The sequence below is a fragment of the Paramisgurnus dabryanus genome, chromosome 11 (assembly GCF_030506205.2).
Source record: "Paramisgurnus dabryanus chromosome 11, PD_genome_1.1, whole genome shotgun sequence".
Lineage (NCBI taxonomy): Eukaryota > Metazoa > Chordata > Actinopteri > Cypriniformes > Cobitidae > Paramisgurnus > Paramisgurnus dabryanus.
Genome location: NC_133347.1, coordinates 1,742,249 through 1,768,975, shown reverse-complemented (window position 1 = coordinate 1,768,975; position 26,727 = coordinate 1,742,249). Strand labels below are relative to the sequence as shown.

The window sequence follows — 26,727 nt, the reverse complement described above, 5'->3', positions numbered from 1 at the left end:
GCACTTTAAGCATAGCTTAGCACAATCCATTGAATCGGATTAGACCATTAGCATCACGCTAAAAAAATAACCAAAGAGTTTCGATATTTTTTCCAAGTTTAAAACTTGAGTCTTCTGTAGTTACATGTACTAAGACCGGCGGAAAATTGCGATTTTCTAGGTATGCTGTGACATGGCTGCAGCAGGCGCAATGATATTACATAGCAGCCGAAAATAGTACCCTTAGTATCTTTCGATAGCTGTAATATCACTACGCCTGCTGCAGCCATGCTACAACAGTAAAGTCCTTGATTATTAAGCCAGTTTGAGAGTATAGTTCCTAATCATATCTGCCTAGAAAATCAAAACAATTGTAATTTTCCATCGGTCTTAATACACGATGTAACTACAGAAGAGTCAAGTTTTAAAGGAACACGCCCACATTTTGGGAATTTAGCTTATTCACCGTATCCCCCAGAGTTAGACACCCCACACTAGCCTAGCTTAGCACAAAGACTGGAAGTGAATGGCTCCAGCTAGCATACTGCTCCCCATAAGTGTAAAAAAATAACCCAAACATTTTCCTATTTATATGTTGTGATTTGTAGAGTCACACCGTGTATAAAAAACATGGTTATAAGAGACACAGCCATCTTTAAACCGTATACATACTGGGAACTATAGGCAAAGCACTGCTACTTGGGCGTTGTGATTTGCTCGCAGCATCCGAGAAGCCTCCTGGCGAGGAGCAGAGAGTTCGGTCAGAGTTGTGCAAATCACTCCGCCCATGTAGCAGTGCTTCGTCTTCTGAGAATATAGTCCCCAGTATGTATACTGTTAAAAGATGGATGTGTCTCATATGACCTTGTTATTTGTACAAGATGTGACTATAAAAAATAACAACACATAAATAGGAAAATGTTGGCGTTATTTTGTCACTTATAGGGAGCAGTACGCTAGCTGGAGCCATTCACTTCCAGTCTTTGTGCTAAACTAAGCTAGCGGGGGCTGCGTCAGACAGAGTTACAGCACGCACGGAGATGAGAAAGGTATGTATGGACTTATCTAACTCTGGGGGATACAGAGAATAAGCCAAATTCCCAAAATGTGGCGTGTTCCTTTAAATAGGGAAAATATTGAAACTCTTTGGTTATTTTTGAACGTGATGCTAATGGTCTAATCAGATTTAATGGATTATGCTAAGCTATGCTAAAAATGGTAGCGCCAGACCCTGAGATCAGCTAAAGGGATTAAAAACGGTAAAAATCTAATATTTAACTCTAGGGGAGCTGGAAAATGAAAGTATTTTCAAAAAAAGTGAAGTGTCCCTTTAAAGTTCTGCACTAGGTTTTTCCACAGCATCTAACTATCTTTAAGATACCACATGCGTGCATTATAGTTTATGATAAGATGATAAGGAGCGTGTGATGCTCTGTTCTGTCATGCTGGTGAATGATCTCAGCTTCAATCCAGTTTGCAGACATTTCTCATCGAGTTCACACAGAAGACTCTCTGACAATTTTACAGAAATGTTCTGGGACCAAAGTGCTGTGTGAATGGGGTTTAACTGTGACGCAGGAAGATCTGAACTATTTGCTAAACAGATCTAAGAATAAAAACAATAATGACAAACCTGCTGAAGGCCACTAAGATCGATTTGCTTCCAGAACTGGAAGTCTAAGCAGAGGTCACGCCAGTATTTACACACCAGAGACGCTCCTAAACATCTCTCCTTCACTGACAGGTGAGAAAATACCTGCAACAAATTTCACACAGGACAGATATCTCTTCATTAAGAGTGTTGAGAAAGAAACATATGCAGTATCCCTACAGAAAACCATTACTAGTCTTAAGTTTTCAGTTTTATAAAGATGGGTGATGAAATGAAGCAGTACACATTCACAAACCTTAAGCAGTATGGATGAGGGCAGCTGGTTAATGTGAGATTGTTCTGGACCTTCAGGACTTTTTCCTTCCTCTGACGCCTCGTTCTGAGACAGCAGGCAGCAAGCGGAGGACGAGCTGGAGGCACCGGCCACATCTGACCCCGCGCCGCACCCGTTCTCTTCAGAGTGAGACGAGGAGGAGGAGGACGAAGGCAAAGGGCAGAGCGAGGGCAGGAGACACCGATCATCTGGAGAGGAGGCGTCTTCTCTCTCTTCCCTGTTCTCCATTGACTCCTGGAAGGCACAGCGGGGCTGCTTGCGGGGCGTGCACCGCTGCAGCTCAGCGCTTTTGCGCTTACACACCATTTCTGAAAAGTCTGCGGCTGGGACGACAGCGCAGTACAGCGCCGGGGGCCCGATTAGCTTGGCCGGCACCGCGGACAGCAAAATTCTGCCCTGGGCCTCCCAGAGGGCCCGTTGAGACAGGACGAACTTGGTGCAATCTTCTGGTGAGTTCAACGCAGCGTAACGCTCGGCGATTTTGGACGCAGCCGCGGCCGCGCATCCACCGCGACCGCTCTCGAAGGGCCAATTGTCTTCGACGCTCCCGCTGTTGCCGTGGACGATGAAGCACAGCATGCAGGGCCCCTGAAGGAAGCAGTTCCTTTTCTTCTTCTTCTTGCGCAGCTTCCGTGTTTTCTTCAGGCTGTGAGCATTCTTGGAGAGAAGATGGCCCATATAGATGCTTCACGTTAACTCTGGAGAGACACAAGAGAAAGCAAGATGACTTCACTACTGGCACAAAGAGATTTTAACTTGTCAACACGTCATATCTGGTAGAGTAAACAGTACAGTAAACAGAAATGTTTTTAATGTATCTAACCCATTTTAATACTGTAAATTGACAGACAGCACATCAGTGACTTGACTACCGAGATCAGATTGGGATTTTATCTTTTCCTGACATTTTTTCTGCAAGCTGATTCAATTCCTAAACAACAAAACAAACAGAAGAGTGACAGCAGCATCTGAGGGTGAGAGGATGAAGAGGGTCACTGATGCAGATGTCAATGAACCACTTTCAAAATATTACCAAATGCTGTAACCCAAGTATCATTCTGACAAAATATTTCTTCATTATTGACAAAATGTAACATTTGAAACGAATATGAATACATTCTTCGAAAAGACGCAGCCCTCAGTGAGTGGTGTGAGGGTGAAAAGGTGATGTACACCCTTATATTAATATAACTCTTTTTTTTTTGTCTAGAAGCCTAATATTGGTCTTGATTCAAAGAAGACACTTTAAAGGTGCAGTGTGTACATTTTTGCAGCATTTAGTGGTGAGGTTACACATTGCGACCAATGGCTCAGTCCACTGCTCACCCCTCGATTTTGAAACGCAAAGAGAAGCTACGTTAGCCGCCACCGGACAAACATGTAATCGTCGGAGACAACTTAGTAAAAAAAATTGTCCGTTAAGGGCTTCTGTAGAAACATGGCGGCACAAAATGATGACTTCCATGTAAGGGGACCCTCTGTGTATGTAGATAAAAACATCTCATTCTAAGGTAATAAAAACATAACGGTTCATTATGAAAGGTCTTTATACACCACTGATCATATATTTTGTATAATATATTGCATGTATGTCAAGAGATCCTTCTAAAAATTACACACTGCACCTTTAAAGTTTTTCAAGGAAGTGTCTGAAGGTGAAAATATTAAATAAAAATGTGTTATAGCAATTTACATTTATTGTAATAAACAAAAATAATGCAAAAGTATTTGATACATAAATTACAAAAAATGAGGTTTGTTACATTTTTAGTGGTTTTACCAACAACGACCACGAGGTGTCAAGAGTTTGCTGCATTCTTTTGTCACAAATTAATAAATTACTGTCACTGCATTATTTTACTTATGAATGTTTTAGATTATGAAAACTAGATTTTTTGACCATTTTAAACCAGCTCCAGCCATCTTAAACTAAAGCCAGCTACTAGTTTATGCTGGTATTAGCTGGATTTTTCAGTTATATCATTTTTCATTATGGATTAAAATATACATGCAAAATGAAGTAAACTCAGGTGTCCCACTCACAGTTAAGGGTTAAAACTAGCAATATTTTGTTCAATGTAAAGAATACAACAAATTGCATACAAGTAACCTGAGGAAGAGGATGACTCTTTATACACCAACTAATGTTTGTCATGCATCACAACACAAACGTCCAATGGCTTGAGCGTAAATCTAATGATATGCACCACGGGATATTTTTGAAGCAGCACGGTATATGAACATGGTAAACATTTATTACTATGGCATATATCAATGTAACTAAGTATAATCATATGACACCGTAGCTGCACCATGGTATTGCCCAAACACTTTATTGCAAGAGTAAAGCTCAAGTTGTGTATCAGACACTGCATGATGTTTATGTATGTGAGTAAAGTACGCTGACATCATAATAAACATTCATTAACACTCAGTCGCTGTACACGGCGGTGTGTTTCATTGAGTGACAGTGTCGTTAAACTCCTCGCGAGATCAAATCACTTTCACTGAATAAAGTCAAAATAAAACCCACCAGCTCGCACCTCCGTCCCGCGGGCTCATAATCCGCGAATTACAGCAGAACACAAGCGCCTGTTACCTCACACGGATGCGTCAACCTGCTGCTAATGTTTCCAAACACTTCCGGAATTCAAACAACAGAGGAAATCCCGCCTACTACTACGCGCTCATTGGTCAAATAAGCTGTATGTATGGTGCAGATGACCAATTGGCGATGGTTTAAAGGGAACGCTTTAAATACTTGGTGAAATCGAAAACTGTTTATAAATGTAAACATTTGCAGGATTGATTTTATCATTTTGTATAACTATGCTGTCTCTGTTTTTGAAAAGCGAAAGATATGTGCATTTGTGAAACTCGTCCATTCTCAACTCAATTTAAAGATGTTTTTTTTTTTATTTGACTGCTTGAAAGAGAATACAGGTCAATTTTATATAATGGGTGTATGTGTCCTACTTGGTAAATTTCACATATATAAGCAAAAATGTACTGGATCCAAACCGCTATTTTCTTTATTTAAAAATGATCTAGACAAGTAAAATTATTCAAAGCTCTATAAATCCTAAAGCAACGAAAACTTTATCTCTCTATTCATCCTTTATGTACTTTAAATGTGAATATCTGCATTATTTCTGGCATTATTTATATATATTTTTTCTTTTATTACTGTTGTGATGTGTTATGTAAGTATGCAAATATATATGCAAACGATTCACGTGCGTTTGCGTTTCGATGTCCGAATCGTTATAGCGAATCGGTTCGTTATCCCTCAAGGTTTTAAAACAAATCTATTTAAAAATCTTTCTAAACTATTCTTTGTATGAATTCTGTATATCGATGTTTTAGTGTTGAGATTTTATTTTTATTGTTTGCACACAATATAATGCATCACGCATCGTTAACCGGTTTGCGAATCGGTTCGACCGAATCGTTAAAAAAAGAGTCACCTCTAGGGAACTATGTATTTGGAAAACAAACATCAACCGAGTTAACATATGAATTGATATAATTTAAGTGATCTCGCTAAACGTCGTTATTATGATAATATAGACAGTGTTATATAAATACATGTAGCGGGCCAGTTGGGATGTGTATGATTCAAGAGGAAGGGGCGTGCAGGATCATTTCATCCAGTAGGACAAACTTCCTAAAAATATCTCCAGCCCTAGAAAACTGAAGCGCAATGGCTACAGCTCCACCAATAATAACTCAACAGATTCGGTCTGGACCGTCTGGACAGGAGATCACAAACGATTCACACGATCTGTGTGACGTCAGTGACTGTTTTATATATGATCGACATGGAGTTAAGACAACTTTTCAGAGTTTGTTTCAACACAGAAAAGCAATAATCATCTTTGTGAGGGTAATGGAATTTTCCATCGCTTCTGTTCTAACAATGTGTGTGTTGCTGTAATTCATATTCAGTAATAATGTGGGGGAATTCAGTTTTATTAATTAATCAAGATTCCACAAATCTAAAATAGCATTATATCAAATTATTATATTAATTATATAGTCAGGTTTTTTATGGAATTACTTACATTTAGATGAAAACTACACGGTTTGCTGTAGTTATGCAGCTGTTCTCCACTAACTTACTGTAGATTTAAATGTATGTTATTTACTGTTATTTTATAGTTTTATTCTGTAAAGACAAAGTCGCCAGTAATTAACATAAATTTAAATCTACAGTAAGTTACTGGAAAACAATTTCTACAGAACTTTTTAACCGTGTATTAAAGTGTATATGAAAATACATTAAATAGCTCATTTTTTTATGGTTTAATCTATGTCATTTAATCTTTGCTGAATATTCTTTCCTTATTAACGGTAATTTCTCTTAACATCACTGATCATAAAAAGTTTCTCATCTGTTTACAGAATTTCTTGTGCTTCACATGCAAAGAATATGTAGAAGACTTGGGCAAAATACCTCGGGATATGCTGCAGGTGAAGGGGTTCATATTAAGTCAAATATTTATGTATCCATTATATGCATAATGAGGCCAACATTCTTTATCATTTTATTATTTACATTCTTCATAATTTAAAACAGAATATTGTATTGATCTTTATCTCCATGCACAAATGCAGGAATCTAATGTGAGATTGGTAGTGATTGGGCAGTCCTCGTATTCTCATATTCACGTAAGCTGAACTAATAAACTAACTTAAATATTTGCCTGAATGATATACTATGTGGCTATGTAACAAATTAAAAATGCTTTATATATATTTATATAGAATATATGAACAATATAAATATGTACAATATAAACCTGTAGAGATACAGTAGATGTGACTTTGACATGAATGTGTTGATTATCAGCACAAATACCGTGTTGGTTTTAAAGGAGCATTTCACCCGTAGAAACATTAATCTTTATTAAAAGTGTGTCATATTTGTAGTGGAAATGTAACATACATTTAGAATTTGGTGCCTATTTGACCGAGAAAAGGGGTGTTTGTAGTCTCACTCCCTTAACAAAGATATTGCACTTCCTTCTTTCAATGATGCAAAATGATGATTTTTACATCATTGAAAGAAGGAAGTGCAACACTGAAGTCTGTATTTCTCCTGTCTCAGCGACAACTGAGAAAATTATGCATGATCATTCAAAAACATGACTGGGGTTCTAACTATACAAAGCTAAATGCAAATGGGTGAAGTGTCCCTTTAAGTCCATCCTGTAATTTCTTTATGTTTTAGGAATTCTGCTCTCTAACAGGCTATCCTCATGAAATATATGTTGATTCAGAAAGACATATTTACAAAAAACTTGGAATGAGAAGAGGAGAGACGTACATGGAGAACTGTAAGATATTTACTAAAGTAGCAGTGATGTGTTTTCACTTCATTTGAACTCTCTATGAGGAGGCCATAGAATAACTCTGCTTATTTATGCATTTGATTTAATTTAGTAACTTTGATCTGCATTCATAGCTTACAAAAGTCCACATGTGAAATCCAGTTTGCTTGTTGGCAGCCTGAAAAGTATGTGGCGTGCCATGACCAGCCCTCTTTTTGACTTTCAAGGAGATCCACAGCAGCAAGGTGGAGCCATTATTGTAGGCCCAGGTGAGAGGACTTCTGATAAAAATCACTATGACAAATAATAGCTTGACCTGATCTAAACTATTGTTTTTTTTTGTCACAGGTCCGAAGGTTCATTTTGCCCATTTTGACATGAATCGTTTAGACCACATGCCAATAAACTGGTTGCTTCAATTAGCAGGTCTTCAAATGTTGGACTTCAATGATTCCCCCAAAATCATTGATATCTAAACTAAAGGAACTGATAAGATCTGAGTTTGTAACTGATAGAATGCTTAATATGACTGTATATATTTTTGTTTTATATATTTTGTGTTTTGATAGCAGCAATCTATTCCACTGCCCTATATTTTATTTCTGCATTACAACCAAAGATCTAGAATTTTTGTTTTTATTTAAGTTATGGGGTGGTAACAAACACATTGCAAAGAATTTAAAAAACACCTTTATTTAATTTTATGACATGTCCACTAGTGGACAATGGGATTTTAATGTTCTGAATTACATCCATCTTGATTTAGTATTTTTGCCATTTAATTAAATGTTCATGTTTGTTTTATTTTTACATTCATTTTTGTTTTTAATTTCATTTTCACCACAGTGTGCAATTAAAGGTTATGAGTTTTAAATGAGATGATGATATTTTCTGTAGCATTCTGACTTCTCAGAGACACATATGAACATGTTGCTTTTATTCCATCTCACAAATCTTCTGCTTTGCGTTCGGGCTTCTGCATCTATAAACGTTTTGTAAATAATTTAAAGCGAATCCAAACCCATATTTCCAAATTCTCTCATCTGGGTGTGGCTTTCTTTTAATTATTTTAGTAACACTTTACAATAAGGTTGTATTTGTTAACATTAGTTAATGCACAATAACCTAAACATGAACAACTGTATTAACATTAACAAAGATAAATAAATGCTGATAAACTATATTGCTCATTGTTGGTTCATGTTAGTTAATGTATGTAATAATGTTAACAAATACAACTTTATTATAAAGTGTTACAAATTATTTTATTCAAAAACTTCTCAGCATCTATCATAGAACATGAAACAAACATAAGAACAAAGGTGTCCACTATAAAGCACATCAAATAAAAGTTGTGTTTCAAAAGGGTCAGAATTATTGTACATTTTTGTAACACTGCTCTAGACTTTCATGTTGAAAAAAAAAACAATTGATGATTTTCAAGAAAACATATCATTTGCAAAAAAAAAACGTATTACTTACTTCCCTTGTTGCCATAAAATGTGGAAATTACACTTCTTGTTATTTGAAAAGAAAGTTTGTGTGCTCTGTAAGACAGGTTCGGGACGTCCCCATAAATATGGTACTAGAAAGCCCAGGATTTCCTCTTGACAGAACAGTAGAATTCAAATAGCTTGAATAAATTATGCTTGACTTAGAGGTCTGAAACTCATGTCCACTACAAAGGACAAAAATGAATTGCTGGATCTCAGGAGAATATTACGTATTCAAACCAACAGCATATAGGAAATTATTCAAAAAAAAGAAAAATAGAAACTGGGGTCCTACAAAAATATTTAACTGTAAAAACTAAGGAAGCTTTTGGACAAATACCATTGGATTTTTGCATTTATATTCATAACAATTAAGCAAAATTCTATTCCCTTAACTTATTTTTACAGCAATAGACACGAGAAATATTCTTTGTTATCATGAAACTCCCCAAACTTTCTATAGCCCAATAAGTGTATCTATTTAAGATTTGGTGCTCAGTAGGATTTTTTAAATTAAGTCAAGGGTTAAAGTTCTGTCAATACCCCGTATGTTGGGCAGCTGGGCTGGCGCAGTGACGTCACTCGCGAGGCTTTCAGAAACTTGCCTCATACGTCACGGGCAGGACAACTGGATCAAATAGACTTTGGTCGCTAGCGCATGGAGCTATGCAAAATAAAACACAAATCTATCATTCATTCATGTTTAAAGCGCCATCGTGTCATGCATAAATGAGTATGAAGCGCAAGAGCGAGCGACGGAGCGCGTCGAGGAAAAGACTCTGCGCAAGGGAAGATACAGAGCCCACGCGCGATATTTACATCCACATCACAGGTAAACAAGCGCTGTCATTCTGCTCTTATACAGTAAAACTGCAAGGATCGAGTCCTGTCAGCTGATTAATCTGAGCTTGATCGCATAGCGCTGTTTTCATCTGAATAAACGCATCAATTGGACGTAATTATTGCGCGTTCGGTCGTGGTGCAGACTAAAATAACATCGCTGCACGTTTTACATGCTCATGAAGAAGTGAACCTAAACGAAGAGTGCAGATTTTCTTTGTTCAGTTCGATTAATGTGAATCACTGAACTGAGGTGAATCTCAACAGTACATCGGTGTGTGACGTCGGAGCACACTGACATTCTATTGGCTAGTCGGCGCTTTTCTCCTAGCGACGGCTTGGGCTTTGTGCCAATTAGAATCGAGAACTCCCTGCTGTTCGGTTTAAAATCCGGAGGTGGGGCTTAGCGTGATGGACGTATCAGCGGCGCAATTGTAGCCAATCAGCGGACAGGAAAGGGTGGGTTTTAAACTGATTAAACTTTGTTCGCACACTGCATCAGGAGATACGAGATTGCCGTCTCTTTACTCTCAATTTATTGTGTTTTAACAGATGCATTTTAAAGCTCTTTTGATTTCTTATTGCATTTGAAAGGTCAACACATGAGGATTAATTCGTTTATGTACTTTGTTGGCTTTTAAATGTTTTTTATTATTTTTTATTTTATTAAGACATCCAGTCAACTAAAGTACTCAAGATATTTTTTAAAGCGATCTCAACAAATTGCAGTGTTTTGTTTGTGCGGGTAAATGCGTGTTTGCATTACTGGTCAATCAAATCCGACCAGACAGCGTTCAAATATTTTTAAGTTAAAATAATGAACCGAAACATCATGTCGAAGGAAAACTGTGATCTTTCCAACTGCATAGAGTTTATTAAAGGTGAGTGCGCGCACGTGTCTTTTAAACTCTTCTGTTGTGATATTTGTTCATGTGTTTTTGTGGATTTGTCTGATCACCCACTTCCGGGACGCGGATTCAAATCTGCTCGACCAATGAGGGAAGTCACGTGTGTTTACATTCGTCGAATGCATACATTACATTTATATGTCTTTATAGTTTGGTTTCCTTCATTTCTCTCTCTACTGCAATTATAATAGGATCAGATAATACTTGCTATATAAAATATTTTTTGTTTGTTTTCTCTCCCTCAGATCAGCTGTATTTTGCCGTTTTAAATCAGAAGTTGAGGAGTTCTCCTGACAGACATTGTTTCTGCATTGATGATGAGCTCTCCTATGAAAAGTGAGGTTTTAGTTATGTATGGTTTATTTGTTTGTTTGTTTGTTTGTTTATCTGTTGGGCTCTAATGTGTTGTTATTATTTATTTTTACATTTGAACAGCTTCTATGCCGACTTTGGACCGCTCAATCTGGCAATGTTTTATCACTTCTGTTGTAAACTTAACAAGAAACTAAAGGTAATAACATTCATCATCATACGGACACTAAACTCTTAGTAGAAAATAATAATGTCGTCTTCTACTGATAATCTCTTTATTCAGTGTATGCAGTATTGGGTGTAACTAGTTACATAAAGTAATTATTTACTGTAATAATATAACAATAGCGGATTTAACATCATGTAAAGTCTCAGGTTAAAATGCATGTTTTTTATGTATCGTTCTCACTTTAATACTTTGGTTCATAAGAATAATGGTAACACACGTCTTGTGTAGTTTGCAATCCTCACTATTAACTAATTGGTTATTAGCATTGTTATTACTGAGATATTGGATGTTTATTAACACTTTAAAAGCCCATATTAATGTGTGATTCTGCAAAACCTTATTCTACATCCTTAATCCTACACAATACTTAAACTTAACAACTACTTTACTAAGTATTAATAAGCAAAGTAGTTAATAGTTAGTTAATAGTGAGAATTGGACCTTAAAAAGTGTGACCAGTATAATTGATGTACTTTTATATGGTTTATTCCAGCCGTTTCAATAGATCATCGATTTGTATCATTTACTAAATAGGATTTAGAAAGTCGTTAGGATTAAGTCATTAAATACTTTTTGGAGAAAGTAATAATTGAAGATATAATTAGTGACTAGTAATGAATTCCTTACTTTCTGCTGGTGTATCTTTGTGTACCCGTAGCTCAGTTGTGTTAGTAACATAAAGGTTGTGGGTTCCCAGAAAACGCACGTAATGATAATATAAACATATAGATTAAAATCACCGGAATCAAAGCATTAATGCAAATGTAATGTTTTGTAAAATCTTTTTATCCAACAGTCTTGTGCTCATTCAAAAAAGAAGATTGTGTTTTATACTTGCGGTGACCGAAAGAAACAGGCTAATGCTGCGTATCTGATTGGCTCATATGCTGTAAGTGTTTGTTCAGCTTTTATTCATCTGGTTGTAGAAACCGATATAATTCTGAAAATGAATGTTTAATATTTTGAATGTATATTTGCAGTGTTTGAGCTCAGTCCTGTCAGATCTTTGCTTGTAAACGTAACGTTTTCTCTTGTCTGTTCTTCTGAAGGTCATGTTTCTAAAGAAAACACCAGAAGAAGCGTACAGTCTTCTGCTCTCACAAAATGCATCTTATCTGCCTTTTCGGTAACAATTTGATTATGTTGTTTTACAAGATGGAAGTAAGATGGATGGTAGAATTAAAGGGCACATGCCAAGCAAAATCCACTTTTACAAAGTGTGTTTGGTCATAAATGTGTGTTGAAGACCCTCCATCCACCATCTCCTTCTTTTCAATTCCCATTAAACCAAAGCAGTCTCATTAGACATGCTATTTGATTCTCTTGTTAATGTGACGTCACACTGATAAAGCCCCGCCCACAGCCAATGACTGACTGGTTAACTTTATCCAAAAGCTTTTCTAGATGTGTTTGTTAGCACGTAGTAATACTAATGCATTGTCCCAGACTATTCACAGGAATCAGTTAACGTAAAGCGCTCACTGTCTGTTAATAAGGGATTATTATTATCTCATTTGCGTTTAAAGGTACAGACACGAAAACACCAGCGTTTTTGCTCCTGTCCAAACAGATGTATTTGTGACATGTTATAATGAATGATCTGTGTGGTATTTTGAGCTGAAACTTCACAGACAGATTCTAGACACCCCTGAGACTTATATTAAATCTTATAACATGTTCCCTTTAAAATCACTGTACATGTGTTTGTCAAATCTTATGTCACACCTGCTGATCTAACACAAAACAGTTCTCAGTAAACCTCAGGGTATGAAATGAACCTTTTTACAAATAAATACTGGATTACACGTAACTCAATTCCTTTAGTTTCATGTTTTTGATCATCAAATTTTCATTTACTTTTAACAGCGATGCATCTTTTGGAACCTGCATGTACAATCTGAATATTCTTGACTGTCTGCGGGCCGTTCACAAGGTAATGGAGATTCTCTCTAAAATGTTATCTAATAGTACATTCAGTAGTGATGATGATGATGATGATGATGATGATGATGATGTGTTTAAGGCACTGGAGTTTGGCTGGCTGGATTTCTCACAGTTTAATGTGGAGGAATATGAACATTATGAAGTGAGTATTTGTTGTGCTAGATAAATTGCAACTTAAACTGTTCAAAAAACACGGATGAGTCTGTTTTGATAACCCTACCCATAAATCCCACCTTAAAATCATTGTAATTTAACAGCTAGTTTGAGAAAGTGTTGTTCAGTGTTGTTCGTGTGCAGTGCATTTGATGAACGATGGGATAATATGACACCGCCAGACACGAGGCTTGAATAATATATAAAAAAAATCTTGTTTTTGCAGAGGGCAGAAAATGGAGATTTTAATTGGATCATCCCAGGGAAGTTTTTGGCCTTCAGTGGTCCTCATCCAAAGAGCAAAATTGAGAATGGTGCGTGTGAAGTTAATATCAAGTTGATGAATTCATTTAGCTGTGCAGGCCTCTCGTGTGCTCACACTGTATAAATTTGTCATGTCTTCATCAGGATATCCTCTTCATGCTCCTGAAGCGTATTTTCCATACTTCAGGAAGCACAACATCACCACCATCATCCGTCTCAACAAGAAAATGTATGATGCCAAGCGTTTCACAGACATGGGCTTCAGTCACCATGACCTGTTCTTCATAGATGGCAGCACACCCAATGATGTCATCGTCTCAAAGTTCCTGAACGTCTGTGAGAATGCAGAGGGAGCCATTGCTGTTCACTGTAAAGGTACGAGCGTTTCGCTGACGTGTGGTGCTTTGATCAGACGTGTATTTTGTGACTGTGTGGGTTTTTTGTTTGATTGTATAAGGGACATGATGAAATGTTTAGTCTGAATGTTAACAGCATGGCTGTGTTTCAGCGGGTTTGGGCCGGACCGGAACCCTGATCGCCTGTTATATGATGAAACACTTCAGACTTACGGCGGCTGAAGCCATGGCTTGGATTCGGATCTGCAGACCCGGTTCAGTCATTGGACCTCAGCAGAACTTCATTGAACAGTGAGTGTTGTCTTTTTCAGAAACGTTGTTAAAGGCGGGGTGCATGATCTCTGAAAGCCAGTGTTGATATTTGAAATCACCTCAACAAACAAAACCCTATCCTAAAGGGGATCGCACACCAGCCGCGCAGCTCAGCGTCGCACCGCGTCGAGTCACGTCTACGACAACTCAGAGGTATTGTCAGTGGCGTGCCGTGGGGTTTCAGTCAGGGCCTTCAGTAAGCATGTAAACCACATACATACTCATCTGTTACAGCTAACACACCCATATGCAAATAATGCATATATTCGGCTGCACATACAGGCACTCAGCAACATGACAGCTGATCAACAATAAGCCTAAAACCGTATGCTAGGTAAGGGTGGGTTGAACTCAGACTACATTTCACTGCATGTATCATGTAATCCCCTGCACACTGTGTGCATAGTGTCACATCCACATGCTACAGGCTACTATCAGTGCAACACAAACCACTCAATAACAATGTGCATAAGCCCTTAATAATGCTTATTATCAGATACAAACCACAATCTGCATGATACAATACTCGACAAGTAGTAAAGCACTCACCCGTCAATTTTCAGTCACATACCCGATGACATGACAGCTGCGCTGTGTTACTGAAGTCAGTCGTCTCATCCACCATTAACTGCCACAAAATTTATTTGTTTTTTATTTCTTCTTTGATGTGATCATTTAACACTTCTGACACTGCATTTATTATATCGTTTTGATTTTTTCCTGACGGTCCTGTAAAAACTGTGGCCGTGGCAAGATGATGTCGCAAGTCAGCATCATGCTCCGCTATAGTGTTAACAATTCCAAGTAATTACCCCTGTTCAGCGAATCTTCATCGTGTCCCAAAAAGAGAACACAGTCACTCACTTAGGACGCTTCAGAATGTCCCGGTTCTTTCTGACCCTCTCATTGTGGACGCTGATCTCCCATTTTCTCTACTCGTTAAGTTCCAAATCCACAAGACTTTCACCAAAAGTTTTTAAATGCATGACTGACATTATTATGGCGCTCGGAGCCTTGGTGTTTAAGAGCTGCCTTCGTGAAGCTGTTCAGACTGTCAAAGCCAGAATCATTCCATGTCCCTTTACTCGTATTAAAAAGTAAACACGGCCAACAAAATAACTTCTTGTGCTGGGGCAAAAAGATCGCGTGTATCTGCAACAGCGGATGTCATTTTCTTTAATAACTGAATTTCGCGCTCACGTTGGAAATTGACGACAGACGTCAGGGGTAGCGCTGGGCACGTCGCTAGACCCGGAGGACGTGCTGTCAATAAACGTCAAAATTCGATTGGTTGATGTTTCTGTCACTAATGATTGTAACAAATCAGATGTGTTGTCCTTCAACACAAGCCTAGCAGTATCTGTAGAGCTGGCCCCAGCTGAATAAGCTGCTTTTTATGTGAATTTTTGAGGGTACTCCAGTTCAACCTCAACAAAACTAACAAATTTTGTGGACATTACACCAATGAAAAAAAATAGCATACTAAAGAAAAACATTTAACACTTTGTTGTTGGGGAAAAAATTATTTTTGATTTTATTTTAGGGCCAGCAGAGAAGGCCCTGCTGGTCCTGACGGCCCACCACTGGGTATTGTAAACCGGAAGGGCACATTAAATAGTGCGAGCTTCGTCAGATAGTGTCTACTTCAAAATGCAAAATATACATTAGCAGCCAATTTTAATCGTTAATGATTTGGAACAAATATGATGTTATATAATGTTAAACTATGTGAGTGGCGCTGTGTGGCGTGACAGGGATTTGAGCAACTTCCTGAGTCACAGCTGGGCGGCGCAGACAGGCAAAAACAATGTGTTCAATTTTTTTAGAATGGCGCGGCTGGTGTGGGATCCCCTTAATAGAGACGGAGCGCAACGCGTCATAACCTGAAAACAACGCCCACTGGGGGGAAAACTTAGTCGGCGATCCACTTTTTTCTCCTTAAAGGCTGGGTTTTACTGCCCGACAGCTTATAAAAACTTACTTCTGGGTTTTTTGGCTTGTTTTCCCCCCAGTGGGCGTGGTTTTCAAATTAGCATAACTGCGCTCTGTCTAGAATCTGGACGTTCTTTTGATAGACCCGCCCCACACATACGCAACCCAGGCAACGATGTCGGTTAGTAGATACTAGAGTTGCCTCAATAAATGCGGATATAAACTAATAGTACGTGCCCGATAACTTTTCTGAAACACACAGTTGATATTATTCACAGCTATTTCATACTCCAGCTTTTGATCAGGAAGTCCTTATCGATCTGAATATCATGGACCCCTCCTTTAAATGTATAAATAAATATTAAATGTCTAGGGCTGCAACAACTCATCGATAAAAAATTCCAAATTCCATCATAATTTTGATTGACACTTGACTCAATGTAACAGAAAGCAGTCCAGTCTCTGGGTGGAGGGCGATCAGTACCGCCAGAAACTAAATGAGCTGAAGAACGGCTCCGGTAGGACAGCAGTGTCTGGAATCCTGTCAGGGGTTGAAGATATCTCCATCAATGGCACGAACAAGAACATATCACAGAAGAAGACCAATGAATCTGTGAGTAAACTCAACTGCACTACTCAGTCATGTTTGAACAAACACTGTTGTGGAAACTCGAGCTGTGAATCAGGGCAGATCTTAAATATGAATATACATTGAAAAGACTGCTAACGGGAATATGTTTTTCTATCTTCAGCACACTGAGCAAGAGGATGAAGACTATGGTGGTCTAACACAAGGTGACAAACTCCGAGCTCTGAAGAGTAAGAGACAGTCCAGAGCATCTACAGGTTCATTATCGTAAGTTCATCTGTCTGTATATACACTACATGTAGATGGGTTTAATGGTACGTGTCCACTGGTGCAAGAGAAATCCACACAAAACACACCAGAGATCTGCCACTTTAACTGTGTGACAAAAATCAACCAGTGTATCTTGAAGTTGTATTTATTTGTCATTTCGTTTCTCTGTTCTTATTATATCACTGTTAATATTTAATATTAGACAATTGGTATCCAAATTAGAGAGGAAAAAATAAAAATTTCTGGAAATTACCACTGCTAAATTAGTCATTTTGATCGCAAAAATAAATTGCGGAATCCTGGAGGGACTGGTTAAAGGTTCAGTTCACACAAAATGACAATTTTCACCACAAACAGTTTTTGTTAAACCCAAAAGTAGCCATTACTACTGTAGGTATACAATGCTTTTCTGTATCACGAATGTTCATAGCAAACAGATCTGTCCAAAAAAAGACAATACACTAAACAATGTTTTAACATTATGACTTATGAAATACGTTTAGGGGGTGTAGGCACCATTCACACCTGCGGCAGATGGATGTTTTAAATTGTTTCCAGTGGAAGCACCACGCTTTTCAAAAATGCCAGCAGCTGGTGGGTTATGTCCACGCTGGCACATGTTTTTTTTTCCATGGCCAGTGTTTGTTTGTGTGTGCTTGCACTTGTGCATTGATGCATATGGGCTTATATATAATGCATATGTATATTATATTTTAAATATAAAAATGTAAACAAGGATCAGATATTTATTTTTTAACAAATGTGCATGTTTATAGGCACCGATTTCTTTAAATGCCGGTGGGTGCTCATCACAACGGCAAGCAATTTTTTCATTACCTTGCAACAGCAGATGCTCTGAGTCTGGAGAGCCCAAGTGCACACTTGAAAACACAGCGTGTTAAGGACATCTGTTGCTTACCCGCTGTGTAAATCCAACAAGAACAGCATATTTTCATATTCAGTGACATGTAAACAATTGTAAAAGTTTTTATTTCCAGAAAATATGCATTAGTTAAAGCCATTTAAAGGCAAGTGCTTTGTGCGAGTGAATGAACAAAATGTTATTGTTATGATGTGGACGCTACTATAGTTCTCATTATAATGTGAACGGCCCTTTAGAGTTGTTTTGCTCAGAATATCTCTGTGTTTCATCATCAGTGTATTGGTTTTGAACAGTATGGGTTAGGATCAATGACAGAATAGTTATTTTGAGGTGAACTGTTCCTTTAACTAAAAGATGAGCTCATTGTGACTAAGTCTTCCTGTTAATACGAGAGAGACTCCAGAAGCCTTTTATCACACAGCAGATGGGTGATAGTAAAATGGTGCAGCGTGTTGTGACTCGACTGCTGTGTGGCGTTGAAACGGTTCTGTTACCCGTCAGGTGAGTCCTGCTCAGCCTGCGATCTCACCAATGTCTGGCTGCTGCAGGCTTTCATTTTTTTCATCTCATGCCAATGATTTAAACATTATACTCGAGGGGCTACAGACCCAAAAATCTCATGGTTTCATTTCAGTGAGATGTAATCTTGAACGCTTCACCCTAAATCTTCTCTGACCTTTTTTTATAAGGTTTTCAGTCTTTGAAGCAGGCATGATGAACTAAAATGAGACAATCTAACCACACAAGTGTTGCTTTGCATGATGTCTTGTAATGCATGAAGAAGAATTGCTGTGTTGTTGTAGGCTGAATGAAGTCGTCTTTTTCATCTGTTCCTGATCTGACAATGAACACTTAACTCCACATATAATAAATATTAAACTATTAAAGACTGGCGCAACGTGATAAAGTGATATGAAATCGCCATCGAGCCTTTCACACAGAGCACAAAATGATTGATCATTCAATGCTAATTCGCTCTTCCCAGATAGGTGGTGACGGTTATCAAAAGCTAGTTATTAATACTTTATAAAGTTTTAAATATAGATATTTTTCTTACAAAATCGCATTGTAAATGTAAACATAAATGCATCGATTACCCTCTGTGTGAATTACTTCTGTGAAGGATTGATGCACTTTTTTTGCACCATTTACAACTATTTTAAAGCTCGGAACAGCCAGAACATTTTCTAATATAACTTAGATTGTGTTTATCTGAAAGATACTAGTCATATACATCTCAGATGGCTCGAGGGTGAATAAATAATGGGGTATTTTTATTTGTCCCTGAACTAATCCTTTAAAGGTTCAATCTTTGGATACTGTGTTTTTAATCTCAGGGCGACGAGGGGAAAAAATCAACAAACTAGTCCCCAAAAAAATCCTTGATCGCATGCATTGTGGAAGACTTAATAGGGATGTATTGTTTTAATATCAGCGTGTCATTGCGTCGCACATTCACGTCACTTTATTAATCTGTATTTGAATCGTTTCTAGTGAACACTGATGCTCATAAACAGCTATTGCTTCTTCACCTTTACATTACAGCATAGAACCAACATATTTCACATTAATATTTACCTTTAAGTCAGCCTTAAAGGTAAAATGAACAGTGATTATTTTCTTTATGAGGCTGTTCACACAGGATAATGATGATGATGATGTGTTTTAGTGTAATTTTGTCAGTCAGGTGTGAGATGTTTTTAAAGGTGCCAAAGAATGCATGTTAACAATCTGTTAAATTATTATCTGATATCTACATAGACGGTTTGTGGCTTTATTAAGTGCAGAAATGATCTAGAGTCAGTTTTTCATGTCCATTTACAACTCTAGGATTTGTCTTTATAATGAAATGATCTATTATTACCTTATTTGGAGGGGTCATGAATAATAATGTTGAGCTCTGCTCTGATTGGCTGTTTCTCCTTCAGTAGCTCTGTGTGTGTGTAAACAGATCTTATGTTTGAGTCTGTATCAGATGAAGTTAGCATATATAGCATTAACTAGCAAATAATGCCTACTCCGCAGTCACAACTTTGTTTTTAGCATTGTAACAACATTGTACATAAGTTAATGTTGTGGTGTTCATCTTGACTGTAACGTCACAGTCAGTGTTTGGTCTGTTTTCCAGCGGTCTTTTGAATGCATGGAGGAAACATTCGTGTTTGAGGCTCATGATATGTTTTATTATTCATCTATGCTTAGGTAAATACAGTTTTCTGGCACCTTTAAATAGACACTGCTGGTTCTATGTTGTAATCCAGGTGTGAAGCAGCAGAAATGTGCTGGACGCTGTTTATTAGGGCTTGGGGTCATACAGTGGAAAAGACGAATAGTCTTTTGTGTTATTTTCTTGTTGTTTTGTTGTTTTCTAAATTTCGCCCCTGTGTTTAGATGGCTGCTATCTGTGCCGTTCTCTGCGCTCTGTAGCCTTGTGTTCTGCTGGATAATGTTTGGCTTCCCTTCCCTCCCTTACTGTGTAGACGGGGTGGGATTGTAAATGTTTTCTCCCACCGCTGTTAGCACTTCTCTGGACTGGACTGCTGTAAGTCTGCCTGTCTGTCTGACTGGATCTACCTTTACAAATAATACAGGGCTTATAAACGTCATATGTGAAGCTTTGCTCTGTTTATGAATGTTTGAATTAAAGGGGTCCTGTTATGCTTGTTTACAAAGTTTGAGTTTTTTAGGACCAAACATTTTCAGAAGAAATGCTTTGTAGTCTTTTTGTTATACTACTTTTAAAAGTGATTTCAGTTAATCCCTTTAGAGATGTGGACTTTGAGCTGTTCGTAGATATTTTTAATGCTCAAACTGCACTGTTATACATTATAAAGTGATAAAGCTTAATAGGACCCCTTTAAATGCATGTGTGAGTGTTCATATCTATGTTAAATCTAGGGGATGTTTGGGACTTTACTTTTAAATCAGTTTGTATTTTAACATTTTCTCACCCACTCAGTCTTAAAAAACACTAACACTTGTTCATTACTCATTTGACTGGTAATCTTTAAAGGTGCCACAGAATGCATGTTAATAATCTGTTAAATTGTTCTCTGATATCAACATAGAAGGTTTGTGGCTTTATTAAGTGCAAAAATGATCCAGAGTAGGGCTGCACGATGTGAGGAAAAGTTGCGATGTGCGATGAAATTGTTTAATGTTGCGATGACGATGTGATTTGCGATAAATATTTTATATTTTTTCCATGTTTTAGAGGCCATTCACATGTCGCGCCTAAAAATGGGTGGAAAATGCTAGACACGTAGGTTATTGTCACATGACCTGCACGCTGCGCTTGTGTCATTCTGAAAAGTTAAAATGTTTTTGAAATACCTGGAAATAAAGAGCGCGTCGCACTGCGTGCGAGTCGTGACCACGGCGCTTCCAGAGCGAACATACATTTGAAATAATGAACTTGAGCGCGCAATAGACGCAATATATGTGAATCACCGCTTCCACAGTACCTGTGTTTGCGGCGTCATCTCTCCTAAATCCAAAATAATTCCAGCTGAAGTGCTGTTCCTTTTTACCACAAGATCTTCGTTTGACAGCACATTTTCCTTACTATTCTCTCCTTTCTCGCCATCATTTTTGCTAACAGGCACAGCTTCGCAACTGACACCTCACAAATCAATCTGAGCGTAGCTGACTTGGGGGTTCCCCTGAACGCGCAAACCATCCGTGCGTCTTAAACTGCCTACTTCCATACTATATAGTATCCAAAGAGTACGAGAAGTAGTGCTTTTCGCCTACTATATAGTATGGAAGTATGCGGTTTGGGACGCAGGGCATGTCTTCAGGAATAAACGTGATAGGTCAAACGTTCATTACATGCGCTTACCGTTTTCCCTTCATTCATCGCGTCAAGGCTGTCTGTTGCGATGTGTTCATCGCGTGAGTTCATATCGCGATGACGATGAAAATTCGATGTATCGTTCAGCCCTAATCCAGAGTCAGTTTAACATATCCATTTACAACCCTAGGATTTGTCCTTTGAAGGAAATGGTCTATTATTGCCCTATTTGGAGGGGTCATGAATAATAATGTTGAGCTCTGCTCTGATTGGCTCTGCAGCTCATCCCAGTAGCTCACTTTAGTAAACATGTTGGAGTCGTACATCATGACTGTAACGTCACAGTCGGTGTTATGTTGAGATTGGTCTGTTTTCCATCGGTCTTTTGCATGCACGAGGTTTACATAAGAAGGAGGAAACAATCGTGTTTGAGGCTCAAGATATGTCAATAACCTGTACACAACTCTTATTATTCATCTATGACTACAGAAATAAAAACATGTATTCTATGGCACCTTTAAACTGAGGAACGATTCTAAATAGTTTTTAGCCCTTTCAATAGCAACTATGTTGGATTTAAGTATGCTGGTGTTTTTTGTTTGCACTCCGTTTAAATGTTAAGATTTTATAGAGTAAAAATTCTGCTGCTTCAGTTCTTTGTCTTTTCTTGTCTGCTCACTGAATACTGCCGTTCACATTATAACGATAATGAAAAAATATCTATTTTAAATTGTTTTATTTTACAGAGAATAGCTAAGTTCACATAAAGATAAGAAAGACATAAAAGTATAAAGTTGCTGTTATTGACGGTGGTGTGGATGTTAATATAGTTATCATTATAATGCGAACAGCCCTCAAACACTTGTGAATAATATAGATAATGCATCAATTGTGTTTTTAACATTAATACCATAGTTTGACCTCAGTCAGCTCGGTTGTGCTTCATGTTTTATATCACGAGTCATGATATATAATACACATTATTGACACATGTAATATCTTAGGAGGATGAGCTCTTCTGCAGAAATAAAAATTTTTAAAAAATCTTGTAAAATATATTTTTCATAAGGGTATTAAAAGATGATTTTCTGTAAAGTGCTTTGAGATCATTATGTATTGAAGGGCTGGGCGGTATTTTAAGTTTTGGTCATATATGGGTATTTTTTTCCAGTGGGATGAGACGATAGCCTCAATATGGTCTGATATGCAAAAGAAGCTCTGAGATCAGACAAAAGCTTTCAAAACAGATTTTAAGCAACTGTACGTGTTTGTGTTTTACTTCATCATACTGTTTTAATATGATTGTAATCGCACGTGCATGGACAAATTCATTCCAATTCTTTATCAAATATCAGCATTCATCCCAAAATGACCGAGATATGAATTTTGTTCAACATGGCCCAGCCCTGATGTATTGTGTAGAAACACTGACTGTCACTTCTGCGGTTTGATCTGATGCTTCTCTCTCATCGCATGTCTGCACATCACGGCTCTAGAGATCAGACCGTGACCGCTGCATCATGCGCTCTTTAGTCCTGGCCTTTCTGTAATGCATTTCTTTTTCTGCAGGTTGGAAGAAAATACAATTCACACCAAATCAGCAAAGTCATTAAGGTATTTCTATTGATTCAAACTGAGATCACACGACCATCCAGATATATTCATTTAATCGCTGCTGTTAAGACTCAGATTGTAGATCTGATAAATATTTTTTCTTCTAGTTCAGAGAAAAAGAGAAGAACAAGAGGTTCACTTGGATCCAGCAGAGCCAGCAGGTGAGTTTAAAATTAGTTTTAGTCATAATAATCTAGCTCTAGTATGATGTGTTGATATTTAAAGTGTGCGTGTTCATTTCCCTTTGACAGCCTCTTGTTACAGTCCAGACTTACAAAGTCTTTAGGCAGTTTGCACGTAATGACCTGTGAAAAGGACCATGTGTTTTCTCAGATTAAAGCAGCTTCTATCATCAACAATAATATCATGAAGCAGTCAAACGTAAAACCCTTAAACCCAGTGAACATTCGGCCACGTGCCATCCAGAGGACTTCCTCTGCCGTTTCAATGCAGCAGCTGTATGGTCAGAGTTTAAGTTCCCTGACTTCAGTAAGTCTCCATCAGCTCAACGCTTTTCCTTTATGGCCGTCCTGTCTCATCTGTAGCTTTCATGCATGAGACGAAGCTTCAGTCTCTTATCTTTGCTTGCACGCTGTCCTCTGCTTGACAATACCATGGTGAAATCTCATCAAAGATGACTGTGAATCACACGGAAGGATTCAATGTTGTGCGTTTACTTTTAGCAGATACATTTTATTTGACTTAACAAAAGCAGCCGTCTTAGGGAGGCAATAGGAAGTGTTTAGGGAGAAAAACGTTTTTTTTTAATATAGCAAAGCACTCAACGTGTTCAACATTCCTGTCAAGTTATTCACAGAAAGTTTCTGAATATTGTGAGGGATAAATGTCTGTATTTTTGTGATGTGATTACTTGTTAAGGTCAGCTCGTTCGGTTTCAGGTTGGTAAAAGTTGAGAGCTGCTCTCATTGGCTTTATTCTGTCTCAGGTGATCTATCTATTGCCTGTAGTCAGGTAAGATTACCATGATCAGTGTTGTGCAAGTTACTAGTTACATCTTCAAACATGTCATTAGATTACTGTACAAATTACCGTAAAGTACCAAAAAGTATTTAATTATATTATTTATAAAATAGGATTTAGGAAAAGGACTTACTGCTTGCTTGCTTGAAACGGCTCTTTTAATTCTTTTGAATAAATCATATAAAAGTACAGCAATTATTCTGGTCACACTTTTTAAGTTCTACTTCTCTTACATTATCTCTTAATACAGTCTGGGACAATAGTATTTTTAGCTGTATTAGTGCTACAACGTGCTAACAAACACATTTAGAAAAGCTTTTGGGTAAAATAAACCAGTCAGTCAGTGGCTGTGGGTGGGGCTTTTGTTATTGTGACATCACATTAACAAGAGAATCAAAACGGCATGTCTAGTGGGACTGATCTGCCTAAACACCTTGTAAAAGTCAATTTTGCATAATATGAGCCCTTTAAGTGCTAATAAACAGCCAACATCTCAGTAATATTAATGCTAATAACCAACCAGTTAATAGTAAGGATTCTAAACTACACACAAGTGTTACCATTATTTTTATTAAGTATTTAAAATGAGAAGGATACATAAAACATATCTTCAACTTTAAATGTTGATGTTAAACTACTATTGTGTTATATATTATTGAAATTCAGTCCATACACAGTATTTACATCTCATTGAATTACTGAGTAATCTCTTACTATATAAAGTAATTAAATTACAGTAACTAATTACTTAGTAACTAGTTACACCCAACACTGGCCATGATGCTGCCACGTTCAATGTTAAAGGCTGCCACCTTAAAATGTAATGTTTTTATTGGAATCTGTTAATTTGGTCAAATACTATTCAAACATGCGTGTATATGTGAATATAATTGTTCAATTTTTTTTGATCGGAGGCTGAAATTATTTCGTAATGTTGTTCTTATGATTTGGTATAATGATGAGTGATTGACAGGTGAGCAGGCAGTTCTTGTCTGTTGCAAAAGGTTTTATATATCTAGTGATTGACCAGCTGTGATGTGAGATTTAAACTGAGCTGCTATTCAGTAACATTCACAGGATGAGATTAGTTTAATCGTAGTTTTAATGAGTTTTTATCTGTAACAGACGATCTCTGTCCAGAAGAAGGAAATCACATGACTCAATGCCATCGACACGCTTTCAGAGACCATGGTATCAGTTCTCCTCCTCCTCTTATTCTTCTTCTTCTTCTTTAATGCCTTCTTGCTTTACGTTCTCAGCGTCTGATAGTGTTTGCACATCTGTCTGATCTGTCGTGTTTTCCTGTTGTGTTCATAAATATCTCTGATTTTTCCAGTAACTCCATCTCCAAAGCTCGTGCTCCTCTCCTGCGCTGAAAACTGCTGTGGATCAGTCAAGACCAGCGTCACCAAACTGCACTAATATTAATCTCTTTGAGTACTTCTCAGTGTGCTTGTTTTGTCTTGAGCGCTTTACTAGGAACAACATTCAGTTAAACTTTTAAAGACAGCAAATGTCGAGCATTTTTATTTGACAATGTTTTATAATCAGAAGCTAGATATGGCTAAAGCACCAGAAGTATTGTAAATATCATGTGTCAGCATCCTGCCTCTGCTCTTATGTTACTAAACCTTTAAAGATGTTTTTAATCTACAGTCATGTGATCTAATGTGAACCTCTGTGTGTGAAACATGACTGAAAGGGTTGTTTTTGTTTTTCTTACTGTAAATAATGCATATGCCTTTATTTTGAATTTATATCCTGATTCACATATATAATAGGAAAGGATGTATATCATCATCATTTCAATAAATCCTTTCTGCCGTCACACGTCTTTGAAAATCATTTTATATGTGATCCTGTCTGTCAAATCCAGGTTAAAGTCCTGTAATCTAATCATGATATTAGGAGCATAAAAGTTTGAATTCAATTATTGATTTCATTCACATGACCTTACTCAAACAATATGAAAGACATCACGTTTGTATTTTCACAGACTTTTTTATAGTGATGGGTGATTTCAAAGCACTGCTTCATGAAGCCTCGAAACATTTACGAATCTTTTGTTTCGAATCAGTGGCTCTAGCCAAGTCACGAGATTTTAGCAAACGAGGCTTCATTACGTCATTACTGTTTTGAAAATCCTGTGGTTCACCACTAGGGGGAGTTGATAGCAAAGTGAACCCACATGGTTTCATTATTCAAGTTCATAAAACATTCATCCTTTTGACACTATAATTTTGCCTACTTTTAATTTATAGATAGACTTAATGAAAAACATTGGAATTGGTTCAATTGATTCGAAGCTTCGTTTCTCCATCACTATTTTTATAAAATGTAATATGAGTTATGTCGACAATTATGTAGAAAACCGTGAATAAGAAAAAAACACATAAGTTAAGGTGGGTTGTCACAGGCACTGTTACATTTGTGTGTGTTCACGTTAAACAGGATTTTTATTGTAAATTCACGAATATATTTTAAAATTTGTTGGGAGTAATACATCACCTTCTGTACAATAGACACTGCAGCTGTTGCACGTTTGAATGAACACCGTCTGTATTCATGTCAATCTGACAAAGAGCTGTTAGATTAT

The 26,727-nt window shown here is 37.4% G+C and overlaps 3 protein-coding genes across 8 annotated transcripts in view; 2 read left to right on the top strand and 1 right to left on the bottom strand.

Moving 5' to 3' along the window:
* The window catches only part of fbxl17 (F-box and leucine-rich repeat protein 17), a 162,545-nt gene extending 157,952 nt beyond the window's left edge, over window positions 1-4,593 (bottom strand). The window contains exons 1-3 of one of the 2 annotated variants that reach the window (XM_073816192.1): window positions 4,459-4,593; window positions 1,887-2,623; window positions 1,613-1,735 (exon numbers count right to left, since the gene is read on the bottom strand). In XM_073816192.1, coding sequence (XP_073672293.1) covers window positions 1,613-1,735; window positions 1,887-2,603 — 840 coding nt within the window. In that variant the 5' untranslated portion in view covers window positions 2,604-2,623; window positions 4,459-4,593. Of the gene's footprint in view, window positions 1-1,612; window positions 1,736-1,886; window positions 2,624-2,748; window positions 2,869-4,458 lie in introns of those variants that run through there. The other variant, XM_073816193.1, reaches the window with a different exon arrangement.
* Window positions 4,594-5,424: 831 nt separating this feature from the next.
* On the top strand, window positions 5,425-8,605 carry prxl2c (peroxiredoxin like 2C). Of its 2 annotated transcripts, XM_065270264.2 has the most exons (6): window positions 5,425-5,811; window positions 6,330-6,398; window positions 6,543-6,596; window positions 7,159-7,264; window positions 7,393-7,527; window positions 7,607-8,602. In XM_065270264.2, exons 1-6 carry the CDS (start codon window positions 5,629-5,631, stop codon window positions 7,732-7,734), a joined length of 675 nt encoding a protein of 224 aa, XP_065126336.2. In that variant the 5' UTR covers window positions 5,425-5,628; the 3' UTR covers window positions 7,735-8,602. The 2 variants fall into 2 exon arrangements, with proteins under 2 accessions (XP_065126336.2, XP_065126337.2); XM_065270265.2 differs by lacking the exon at window positions 6,543-6,596 and having other exon boundaries at window positions 7,607-8,605.
* Window positions 8,606-9,321: 716 nt separating this feature from the next.
* Window positions 9,322-25,959, top strand: cdc14b (cell division cycle 14B). 4 transcript variants are annotated; one of them, XM_073816191.1, is made up of 17 exons: window positions 9,322-9,583; window positions 10,745-10,835; window positions 10,935-11,010; window positions 11,837-11,929; window positions 12,090-12,166; window positions 12,907-12,973; window positions 13,064-13,126; window positions 13,364-13,451; window positions 13,546-13,776; window positions 13,910-14,048; window positions 16,449-16,614; window positions 16,754-16,857; window positions 23,106-23,150; window positions 23,258-23,311; window positions 23,402-23,639; window positions 25,257-25,322; window positions 25,468-25,959. In XM_073816191.1, the coding sequence occupies exons 1-16, from the start codon at window positions 9,481-9,483 to the stop codon at window positions 25,287-25,289; spliced, it is 1,668 nt and encodes a 555-aa protein (XP_073672292.1). In that variant the 5' UTR covers window positions 9,322-9,480; the 3' UTR covers window positions 25,290-25,322; window positions 25,468-25,959. The 4 variants fall into 4 exon arrangements, with proteins under 4 accessions (XP_073672292.1, XP_065126463.2, XP_065126460.2 ...); XM_065270389.2 differs by lacking the exon at window positions 9,322-9,583 and adding an exon at window positions 10,071-10,472; XM_065270391.2 differs by lacking the exon at window positions 23,402-23,639.
* Window positions 25,960-26,727: the final 768 nt, after the last annotated feature.